This window comes from Silurus aristotelis (genome assembly GCF_946808225.1).
Source record: "Silurus aristotelis genome assembly, chromosome: 5".
Taxonomy (NCBI): Eukaryota; Metazoa; Chordata; class Actinopteri; order Siluriformes; family Siluridae; genus Silurus; species Silurus aristotelis.
The window spans coordinates 29,697,697-29,710,126 of record NC_139578.1 but is presented as its reverse complement, the minus strand read 5'-3'; the positions used below and the strand labels follow the sequence as shown (position 1 = coordinate 29,710,126).

Genomic DNA, 12,430 nt, shown 5'->3' with positions numbered 1-12,430 from the left:
TGACCAGTATTTGATATGTAGATCGTTTCTCTCAGCACCGCTGCTGCTATGTAAATATGATGTATCACAACACTACGGAGACCGAGGCATGTCGTGAGAGTCACATAGAGTACAGATTAACATAGCAGCGGTAGAGCTGTGAAAGGGCCATGGGTTAGAAGTCGGAATGTGCTGATTCTTTAATGTAGCGTTTTTTTTTGCCTACGCATCGAGATGCTAATCGCATTGGCTTCATCCTTAGAACACATGTAAAGTCGATCTTTATCGAGCTGGAACGTCTCTAGGTTACGTATGTAACCTTTGTTTCCCAGAGGAAACGAGACGCTGCATTGTAACGTTTTGGGAATGCCCCTGTGTTGTCCACGCTCTGAACCACGTGTGGCAGGGATGCAGGGAATGTGGCACGGAAACGCAGCGTCTCGTTCCCTCTGGGAACTAGGATTGCATGCGTAACCTAGAGACGTTCCCCATTCGGGAACTTCGAGCTGCGTCGTAACGCTTTGGGAACGAGTGTCCAATCATGCCACACTGACCAGACCCAGCCTAATGTGTGAGGGCCTTGGCACCTGCACGCAGGACAGAGGAGCCCATAAAACCCAAAAAAGGTCAGCAGGGTGGACCAGCCTGCAGTGTCGCAAATGTCCTGGAGTGACACTCCAGTGGACCAGGCCGTAGAGGCTGCCACACTCCGGGTGGAGTGAGCCCTGACCCCGGGTGGAGCGGGAAGGCCAAGGACTCGTAAGCTGAAAGAATGGCATCCACTACCCACCTGCTTAACGTCTGCTTATTGGCCAGAAAACCTTTTCTATTAGGGCCATAGCAGACGAACAGCTGCTCCGACTTCCTCAATGGACTTGTCCTGTGTCCTGTGCTCGCACGGGACACAGTCGGTTCTTCTTCTCCTTGCCGGGGGCAGAATTCCTGTAACTCTTCAGGGAGGAGAGCGCCAAGAGAAAGGCGGTCTTGACCGACAGGTACCTAAGGGCCACTTCGGCCAAGGGCTCGAAGGGGGGCTTGGAAAAAGCCGCCAACACAACTGCCAAGTCCCAGGCAGGCACTCTGGGTCGCATCCGGGTCACAACGGAAGAACCTGCTATTGGTAAGCTTCGGCCCCAAAAGCGAACCTCAGGAACTTCCTGTACGAAGGGAGGATGGATACATGAAAGTATGCATCTTTTAGGTCAGTGACAAACCAGTGGATCTGATCTGGGTCATGACTTGCTTAAGGGTCAGCATTTTGAGTCTCATAAGTCAGTGGTTCGGTATAGGACACAACCCACCGTCCTTTTTGGGAAATATAAAGTACCGGCTGTAGAACCTGGTATCTCTGTCTGATGGAGGGACCACATCGATGGCCTCCTTCCTCAGGAAAATGTTTACTTTCGGGTAGCTCTCCTGGTCCGCTACGAAGCCAGGCGGAACCTGAGGAGGGTGCTTGCTGGAGCTGGCCATGCCAGGCCCTTGGGGGTGCCGGGGTCGGGTGGGCACCGTATTATGCGGTGCAGCATGCCATTTCCTGGTGAAATCCTCATAACTTCCCAGAACATGTTGAAGAGCTCTGACAAGGTGAGTCATATATGCCTCTCGGTCGAGGCTAGGGCTGCCATAGGCTGACTAACATCCTTAGCGGTTTCTTTAGTGTCTCTGAGAACAGATTACCCTGTTAGTGATGCCACATCTTTCATTGGACAGATTACACACGTTATTCAGAGCGTGGACAATGTTGCGATGCAGCTTGAGTTCCTGAAAGGAAACTAACTTGTTTCACTTGAATAATTTGTAACTAGAAATGGCAAAAAAAAAAAAAAAAAAAGATAAAGTGCTGTTTGTTAATAAATAAGACCGTGAAAATTTGCTACAGCATTTACTTCTACACCAGTGCAGAACATGCTTTTGGAAAGCAGGATTTTTTTGAGAATTGGAACAGTAGCTTTGCTTTATCATTGAATGTTTTCTCATAAAAGAACACAACGTAAGGCTAATTCTGTACCTGCTAACCAAAGAGACATTCCAAAATGGTTAATGTGAAAAACGCTTAATGCGATAAGACAGCATTTATAAAAGATCAAACTCAGCTAACACATGAATAATGAAGCATTATTATGTATTTACGTTGTGTTTAAAAAAAAACCGGTATCGCCAAGCTGCCACTCTTGGGCCCTTGAGCAAGGCCCTTAACCCTCTATGCTCCAGGGGACCCTTACGAGAAAAATAAATCAAGGACCGTGACGTCGGAGCGATGTGAGGCAGCCTTCCCATGGGCTCACCACCTGCAGGAGGGACCGTAAGGGACCGGTGCTGAGAGGATTGGGCAGCAGTCGAAGGCGGGGGCCTTGACAGCCCGATCCCTGGACACGGAGAAGTGTCTGGGGAATCTGCTTAGACTGCTGCCCCCGCGACCCGAATTACGGATAAGCGGGAGAAGATGATGATGATGAATGTGTTTTTTTCACAATGAATGTTTTTTTCACATTAAGCGTTTTAGAATGTCCCTAAATAAAAACTGCAAATAAATTTTTTTTACACTTAGCAAAAACACAAGTATAATGATTAAACTTGTTGTTTTCCTAGGAGAAAATGAAAATCTTCGATGTAGTCGAACTTCTCCTGCTTCAGCTCTGCAGACATGCTGTCCTGAGCATTATCACTCCTTCCTGTCCATTTCCATGCCAGTGTTTCTCTGCTACAACTGTCATTTGCTCAGATACAAAGATGAAGACATTGCCAGTGGAAATTCCCAGCCAGGCAACAGCTCTGATTGTGTTAGCATCTGATCTGAGACAGATCATCAGTCAAAAGCATCTGGGAAACCTGACCAAGCTTGTATTCCTAAATAACCCGGTGAGAAACGTCTCCCATGATGCTTTCGAAGGTCTGGGAAACCTACAGGAGCTGGAGATTAGTGGAAGTCCCTTTTTGTCCTTGGAAGCTGGGACCTTTAGCAAGTTGCACAAGCTGACCAAGCTGCTGCTCAACAGCAACAAGCTGAGAATTATAGCGCCAAGCATTTTCGACTCCCTTGAGAAGCTTGAGGTGCTTCAACTGAGAGCAAACTTGCTCCAGGATCTTCACAAGGCTCTGTTTCACACACTCTTCAACCTCCAAGAGCTCAATCTGTCCTCTAACAACCTCTCCACAATACACATGGGGAAGCTAAATAAGTTGAAGAAGCTGGATTTGAGTTTGAACCAGATCACTGATTTGCACATGGACACCTTCCATGGAAACCCTCAGCTGCAAACCCTGTCGCTGCAGGGAAATCAGATCTCCAAAGTATCTCCAGGCATTTTCAGCTATCTGAACAACTTGGAGGAACTGAATCTCCTAAATAATAAAATAACAATGCTGAGCAATGGATTATTCCCTTCCAGTCTAAAGAAGCTAACGCTTAGGGGGAACTCCATTGTCCATCTAAGTCCTAAAGCATTTACAGATCTTCACAACATCACTCATCTGGACTTGTCTGAAAACCTGCTGTCTTTTCTCCCTATTAAACTTTTCCACAACCTTTCCTCCTTGACTCATCTGGATTTATCAAAGAATTTGCTTCAGGAATTAGCAAGCACCACTTTCAGGGGGCTGCTCCAGATAAAAGTCATCAATCTGCAGGAGAACGAGCTGACCTCACTAGAAGCAGACCTTTTCACAAACCAAACAAGCATGATGCGCCTTAACTTGGCCAGGAACCGACTAGAGAATCTGCCAAACGACATTTTCGAGCCGTTAGACTTCCAGTGTTTATTGAAACTCCATGGTAATCCATGGCGCTGCGATTGTGATCTGACCTATTTTCACGACTGGTTGAGTTACTACAGCAGGACGGTCGAGGACCTGAGCCAGGTGTTTTGCACTAATCCACAAAGTCTCCTGGGAATGAGTCTGACCACCATAAACAAGGAGCAACTGGTCTGCATGAACACATCCATCTCCGAGACACAACATATCCTGAAACAGGCTGTCAGCTCCAACTCTGGGACACGGTGCAGTCTCCAGGAAGCTGACGGTGTTGTCGTTGTTAGGTGCAAGCTCATGAAGTGTACAGATTTAAAGCTTGATATGTATCTTGACCAGGAAGATGGCAAAGCTTTAAAATATACTATAGCATTACCGTGGTTTAAATTGTTTCAGTGCTCAAACGGGACAGTTGTCCTCACTGTTTAACTTACAGGTTCTTCTTCTTCATAGTATTCCAGTATACAGCAATAATTATTATTATAACAGTAATAATAACAAAAGAAGAAGAAGAAGATATATTTGAAGAAAAAGAAGCAAGATGTCCTGTCATGTCTGATGTCATGTGGGAAAATTTGCGGAACACCTGTTATTCGGATCTGTTTCTGGAGACTGGAAAGTGGCTGAGAAGTTCAAAACAGAAAACCGAAAACGAATTAACAAATCCAAAACAGAAAAGAAAATCCAAAAGCAAAATAACAAATCAGAAAACGAAATAACAAATCAGAAAACGAAATAACAAATCAGAAAACTGACTAACAAATCCAAAAACAAAACAACAAATCAAAAAACAAAATAACAAATAAAAAAAACAAAATAACTAATCCACAAACAAAACAAATCAGAAAACAAATTCTTCTTCTTCTCCTTTTCTTCTTCTTTCGGCTGCTCCCATTAGGGGTCGCCACAGCGGGTCATCCGTCTCCATCAGTGGCTGGCCGTTCATTTGGTACCTGGGCCTTCAGTGGGGATGTACCCGACTTAAGCCACCTCTTAATCTTAACCTCCACTATTACATCGCAAATATAGAAACCATCAATACAATACAAAAATGCAATATAACAACCCGTGGCAGAGAGAGAGAGGCATTTCACATATGTAGGGTGAAAACCATTTTACTAAAGCAAGAAACCCAGTTAAGACTCCAAACCTCTACACTACAACCTCGACTGTGCACCAACATCATCTGGAGCAGTTCAGAATCAATATTTGTAAAAAACCTTAAAAATTTAAATAAAATGCAACTTACTTACCAGAGATGCAGACTCATAATTTGCACTGCTCCTCAGAGGCTGTAATCCCGTGGTACGGCTTGTATTCACTGGTGTGGAAGTGGAGAACAAACCCTTTCTCAGGCTGAGACAAGTTAGCTAGCTTTGGGGTTGGCCGACCTCCTCACAATGTCTAGCTTTCTTTGAAAATGTATTTTTAAGTATTAAGTCTAAACTTTCCCTTTGCCTGGCCAATCGGAATAAATCCTTTTCCCCTTCCTTAGTGTCCAACTTCTCATACAGCTCCTCATATGCCTTTTTATTAGCTTTCGCCACATCCCTCTTTACCTGCTGCGACATCTCCTTGCCTTCTTTTCTCATCACTCTGTTGATCCCAATTCTGTTTTGCCAACCTTCTGCTCTCTCCTTCTGCTCTCCTGCACTTCCTCATTCCACCACCATGTCTCTTTGTCTTCCTTTTTATTTCCAGATGTCACACCAAGTACTTTTCTAGCTGCCTCCCACATCACTCCTGCAGTAGTTGCCCAGTCATCCAGCACTTCCTCACCACCACCATTGAACCCCTGTCTGACCTCTTCCCTAAATCTCACACTACAGTCTTCCGCCTTCAGTTTCCACCATCTTATTCTATTTTTTAGTCTTCACTTTCCTTCTTCTTCACCTCCAAAACCATCCTACAGACCACCATCTGATGTTGTCTAGCTACACTGTTCCCTGCCAACACCTTACAGTCTCCAATCTCCTTCAGGTTGCATCTCCTACATAGAACATAGTCCAATTATGTGCACCTTCCTCCACTTTTATACGTCACCCTATGATCCTCCTTCTTCTTAAAATACGTGTTCACCACTGCCATTTCCATCCTTTTAGCAAAATCTACCACCATCTGCCCTTCCACATTCCTCTCCTTAAGACCAAACCTACCCATCACCTCCAGAATTTTTCCTTTTCTTCCATCTCACAACCCACTTGTGGAACATAAGCAATGATGACATTTATCATCAGAAACTCTCTTCACCTCCACTACACTCTTACTGTACTCTTACCCCCCTGCACCATTTCTCTTTCTATCCACACCGTGGTAGAACAGTTTAAACCCACCTCCAAAGTTCCTGGCCTTACTCCATTTCCACTTGGTCTCCTGAATACACAACATAACTACCTTCCTCCTCTCCATCATATCAGTTACCTCTCTCCCTTTACCAGTCATAGTAACAACACTTAAAGTACCAACCCGAACCACCACTCTCCTACACTACTCTTTTCTCTGTAGACGTCTTCCTCCTCTCCTTCTCCTCCTTCGGCCAACGGTAGCCCAATTTCCACCGGTACCTGTGGCGGTCGTTGGTAACCCGGACCTTGACTGATCTTATCAACCTGTGCTGTTAATATCATGAACAGCAGCTACGCTAATTCCTCTCCACTGCTTCTCTTTCTCTCCCCATCCCGAGGCATCCTGAGGTTTGGCCAGCTCCAGTCACGTCCCACCTCGTGAAGATTATGGACCTATGGATGATCATGGAGAAGTAGATGCTGAGTGTTTAAAGGCCCTGGCATGGAGAAGCTGATGCTGGATCTATGATGATCACAAATTGTTCTGTATTGTTGAAAGATTTATGACCAAACTCTTGATGTCACCCATATGAGGATGGGTTCCCCTTTGAGTCTGGTTCCTCTCAAGGGTTCTTCCTCATATCATCTAAGGGAGTTTTTCCTTGCCACTGTCGCCACGGCTGCTCATCAGGGACAAACGCACACCATTCACCTTCACTGTTGTTTTCTGTAAAGCTGCTTTGAGACAATGTCTGTTGTGAAAAGCGCTATACAAATAAACTTGACTTGACTTGATCTGGTATGATTCCTGATTCGTGATCCGCATATTTAATTTGGCACATGTTTTACGCTGGATGCCCTTCATAACACTACCCGGGCTTGGGACTGGCACTAAGAGTGAACTGACTTGTGAAACACTAATGACTGGTTAAATCAGAATACAAAACAATAAATCAGAAAACACATTAACAAATCTAAAAACAAAGGTTAATAAATAAGTAAATAAATAAGTTTGATATAATTTGTCAATGGAATACTTGCCTCTCTCATCATTCAAGATATACAGGAAATTGGAGAGCGTTGGCACGTGTGTAAAAATGTAAAAATCTTTAATGTTTCACAAATGGAGATTTTATTTGGTTAAATAATTGCAGAACTCCACATATGTACAAAAAACAATAATATAACATATATAATTGTATATTTCCTGTCGATCTGAAATGAAAAATGTCTCACCCATACCTACCTTTTCCAGTTTGTCCTGTTGTTGTGTTTTCTGATTTGTTCATTTGTTTTGCACTTCTCAGCCACCGTACTCCTTTCATTCATGTTGAAATAAATAAACATTCTGTCTCTACCAAATCAACAGTAATACAATGATGGTGTCATTTTTTAAATCTGTTTCATTCATTCATTCATTCATTCATTCATTCATTCATTCATTCTTTAATTAATCAACTCATCAATTCATTCATTCATTAATTCAGTCATTCATGTGATGTTAGTTGTCTGGTCTTTTTCTTAAAACTTTTCTTTTAATTAATTAATCACTTTGTTTATTGGACATTTGTTATTTGTGCATTTTCTTCTTCTTGTTAAACCCATTGTGTCTTTTTTAGATATATCTTTTTTTATTTATATATTTATTGATTTATTTATTGTTTGCTCAGTCTCTTTTAATTGATCAATTAAGTAATTTGGTTCTTTGTTTGGTTGTTTATTTGTGTGTGGTCATGTGTTCGTTGTTTGTTCATTTCTCCCATTTAGTTTTTCTCTGTTTATCATCAGGTTTGGATTTATTTATTTGTTTGTTTGTTTGTTTGCTTATTATTCATTGCATGTATTTATGTGTTGTTAGCTGTTTTTGTTTATATGTTGTTAGTTGTTTGTTTGTCCTAAATTTTTCTTTTCACTTTTTTTTTTCACAAGTTTTACTTTTTTTTATTTATTTACACTTATCTATCTATCTATCTATCTATCTATCTATCTATCTATCTATCTATCTATCTATCTATCTATCTATCTATCTATCTATCTATCTATCTGTCTGTCTGTCTGTCTGTCTGTCTGTCTGTCTGTCTGTCTGTCTGTCTGTCTGTCTGTCTGTGTACAGTGTCAATCTTTTTTTATTTCATTTATCAGTTTAAGATTGATTTACTTATTTATGTGCTGCTGTTTTTAGTCTATTTATCAACAGTAGTAAATAATATATAATATATATAATTAATTAATTAATTAATTTATTTATTTATTTGCGTGAGCATCAGCAGTAAAATTCAGTGAGTAAGCCGTTGCTATAGAAACGAGACCCCATTAGAACGAGGGTATTATTATAAAGGATAACAGTGATGTCGGGCTTTACAGAGCTGCTGGAGTCGATCTGATTCTTGGCCTGAGCTTCACATGAAAACGGATTCCTTCAGCTTTCTTCCCGCAGTAAACAATCAGAGTAGCGATATCTCGGATCAGGAGCAATCATCTCATAAATCTTAGCTCGTTTTACTTGTTGAGTGTAGTTTCTCATTGGCCCAGTTGGAATGATTTAACAGGACATGGGGGTTCAGTGTCCAGCAGCAGATAATCCAGGAGAAATCTCTCAGGACATGACTCAGGCTGAGCTGATAAGTGAGGTGGATACTGTGTAAAGTTCAAAGTACAGCCAAACACTGTAACTGCTCCAACATGCACCCATGTGCTCTTTATCTCCGCACGTGTGCGGAACAGGTTCTACCTCCAAGTTTCATTCCAGGACCATGTGACCTAAGCATTTCTTCTCTCTCCTCTTTTTCTCCCTCATCTTCTTCTCCCTCTTCTTTTTCTCCCTCTTCTTTTTCTCCCTCTTTTTTTTCTTTTTCTCCCTCTTCTTTTTCTTTTTCTTCTTTGGAATGATTTTTTTAAATGACTATTAATAACAATATTAGTAATAAAATGTAAATATCTATCTATCTATCTATCTATCTATCTATCTATCTATCTATCTATCTATCTATCTATCTATCTATCTATCTATCTATCTATCTATCTATCTATCTATCTCTCTATCTCTCTGTCTCTCTGTCTGTCTGTCTGTCTCTCTCTCTCTCTCTCTCTCTCTCTCTCTCTCTCTCTCTTTATATATATATATATATATATATATATATATATATATATATATATATATATATATATATATATATATATATATATTTATTTTAATTTTTAATTGATTGATTAATTATGGTTTGCTCTATGCATTTGGTTGAACTGAAGTTGAATATATATAATATATATACACTGTACTATATAATAAGCTCTTCACACTTGGAAGATGTTCCGGTAGCTTTTGTGCTGAGGTGTGTGCTCATTCAGGGACAAGGCTTTTAGTAAAGTCAGGTACTGATGTAGGTGAGGAGGTGAGGAGGCCTGGGGAGCAGTCAGCATTCACATTCATCATGTTTAATAAGTTGAAGCTCAATAGCATGAGATCTTCATCTTCAACTCATGGAAAGCAGATCTTCATGGAGCTGGCTTTGTGCACTAGTTCAAGTGAAGGAAGATTTTTATATCAATGCATCCAAAGATATCCAATTTAATTGTCAGCCTCCAAAATTGTGGTAACAGTTTGAAGAAGAATCGCATATTGGTGAAAAAGTTAGGTGTCCCAATACTTTTGGAAATATCTTGTGTGTATAGTATATATATATATATATATATATATATATATATATATATATATATATATATATATATATATATATGTAGCTATATTTTACATAAAAATCAGCAGGATTTTCTAAGAATGAACGATAAAGAAAAGACAATGCTACTAATTATGGCCCACAGAGGGCGCTCTTCACCCTATCAAACTATCTCTCTCATTGCAAAACGAATTCAACAAGAAAAACAATATAGATTTGACCGTTTCAATCAAGATGTAAGCTCTTTGTTGTGATAGATGTCCAAACCGTAGACTGAACATGGATCTAGATCCGATTTAAAATAAAAATAGAGCAATAATGTGAAATATACTGTTACTACAAGACTATAACATGACGAGACTGCAGTTGTTTTGTCTGTATCAAAATTCTAAATTCAAGAAAGCTGTTTTTTTGCTTTAAATGATACCTTGCCTATAGGAATAATACAGTACTGAAACTTTTATACAGCCGTTTACTAAATAATATACAACTCAATTCAGTTTTGCACATTGAAGCTTTCCCAGCAATCCAGATGCAGACAGAGATCCCAGAGGTGATAATGATAAAAAAAAATAAAAAATAAAAAATAAAAACCCAGAAAACCCTGAACAAACCCTGAAAAAACTTTAATTCTCTGACAGAAAGCTTTATGTAGAAGACTACATTTGTACATTTATTAATGTTCAACATAGACATAAGGTTCCTGGGATGATAAGAAAGTCTTGCTGATCCCAGCAGCACATGAGGACAAATTGATACGATTCAGCTGAGATTAAAACGAGGTAAAAATGAGCTGATACTGTAAATGAATTAAGTAAGCATCCCCAATCTCCTGGGTAGATGTTCCACTAGAAGTTTTACTAGATCCTGGAGTGTGCTGGTGGAGATTGTGATGTAAGGTTTGAAACAAGGATGGCGCTTTATAGCAGGAGATTTTCCACATCGTCCAACCCCATGGAAAGCAGATCTTAATGAAGCTGACTTTGTGTACGTCATGCTGGAACAGGTTTGGGTCTCCTAGTTCAAGTGAAGGAAAAATGTCATGCCACCGCATCCAAAGACATTTTATACAATCGTGTGCCTTCAACGTTGTGGTATCGGTTTGCAGAAGATCCACATATGGCTGTAAAAGTCAGGTGTCCTAATACTTTTGTCAATACAGTGTAGCCTTGTCAGTTGCTAAAATCTTTCACTGGCTCAATCTTCTCGTACTATAGCTTCAGGTCCGTGGATATAAGAAGTCATTGAGCTCTGCAAGAACTTCCTGGTTTGAGGTTGAACTGCCAAGATTGACATCCTTTGGGCCAAAGTAAATAATTAAACCAAACACTCCTTCAGCTATTAAACCGTGTCCTACACAAAAGCTCGGTTATGTAGCTCCACATTCCTTCGTCAACGTACGACGTTCCTTCGTCCTCTATCAGGACCATCATGTAGCACAAGCAGGGGTTCAAACAACCCTACAAACGGAAAGAAGAAAGTCTTAAATTCATGGATTACATGGATGAAAGTAATGGGACACTTGGATTTTCCAGCCATATCTGGTTCTTCTCCAAACTGCTCCAATAAACCTGGAAACACACAATTGTATAAGATGGTGGATGTAGTAGCATCGAATTTTTCCTAGGAGACTCAAACCTGTGCACAATGCCAGATCAATGAAGATGTGCTTTCCAAGGGTTGGAAGATGGGGAAGATCTCCTGCTATAGAGCTCCAAACTTATTGAAGATGATGAATGTTAATGCTGACTGCACCCCAGGCCTCCACATTCCAAAATCTGGTGGAACATCTTACCAAAAGAGTGGAGGCAAATAGGGACTAATGAAGATATGATTCACATGGGTTGGAAGATGTTGAAGATCTCCTGCTATCCTCACCTCACCTTCATCAGTACCCCAACTTTACTAACACCCTTGCTGTTAAATGAATCTCCTCAAAATCTAGAGGAACATCTTCCCAAAAGAGTGGAGCTTATTATAAGAGCAAATGGAGACTAATTATGGAATGGGTTGCTCAAAATTGATTTTCTAGTCAGGTGTAAATGTTTCTGAGAGGATCTGGTCTTTTGGAAGGTCCGTCCTTTTGCAAGATCTTGCAAGATGTGAGTGCATTCAGTGTTCCAACAAGCAAACATTCGAATCGTTTGCTTTATTAGACATGTAGTGGAATGTTGAACCACATTTTCAACATGTCTGGTCTGAATGAGGGTCTGGATGAGTAACCTTGGAAAAAAAAAGAGAGAAAAAACATAAACAACATTTACAATCTTTTTTCTTTTTTATGGAAGTTAATTCCATGTCTTGGCGGGTAACCCTAAAATTACTTGCCTTTATGTGGTGTCTGAGAAGTTCATTCACCAAAAGCATAATGCCATAACTAGGTCGAAAAAAAAAAGAAAAAAAAAAACAACTTTTTCTTTCTCTTCGTTTGGCGTCTGTAAATCCGCGAATCCTTTAAACATCAGCAGCGTTTCTGGTGCGAAAGGCATGTGCCTTCCTGTTCAACCTAAACCCCCTTCCCTTCCCCCCAAATCCACAGCCTGAACATTGCCACCAGCACAGAACGGAGGGAGGGAAAGATAGAAGAGAAAGAGAGAGGGAGCGGGAGAGGGATGGAGGGCGGGATCAAAGGGGGAGGACTCATGCTAGGGCTTGTGGTGGCGTCTCTCTCTCTCTCTCTCTCTCTCTCTCTCTCTCTCTCTCTCTCTCTCTCTCTCTCTCTCTCTCTCTCTCACT

At 40.8% G+C, this 12,430-nt stretch overlaps 1 protein-coding gene across 1 annotated transcript; it reads left to right on the top strand.

The window, feature by feature from the left end:
- Nucleotides 1–2,541: 2,541 nt before the first annotated feature.
- Nucleotides 2,542–4,484, top strand: LOC310725846 (uncharacterized protein). The gene has a single exon (XM_083540926.1). The coding sequence runs from the start codon at nt 2,578–2,580 to the stop codon at nt 4,159–4,161; it is 1,584 nt and encodes a 527-aa protein (XP_083397052.1). The 5' UTR covers nt 2,542–2,577; the 3' UTR covers nt 4,162–4,484.
- Nucleotides 4,485–12,430: the final 7,946 nt, after the last annotated feature.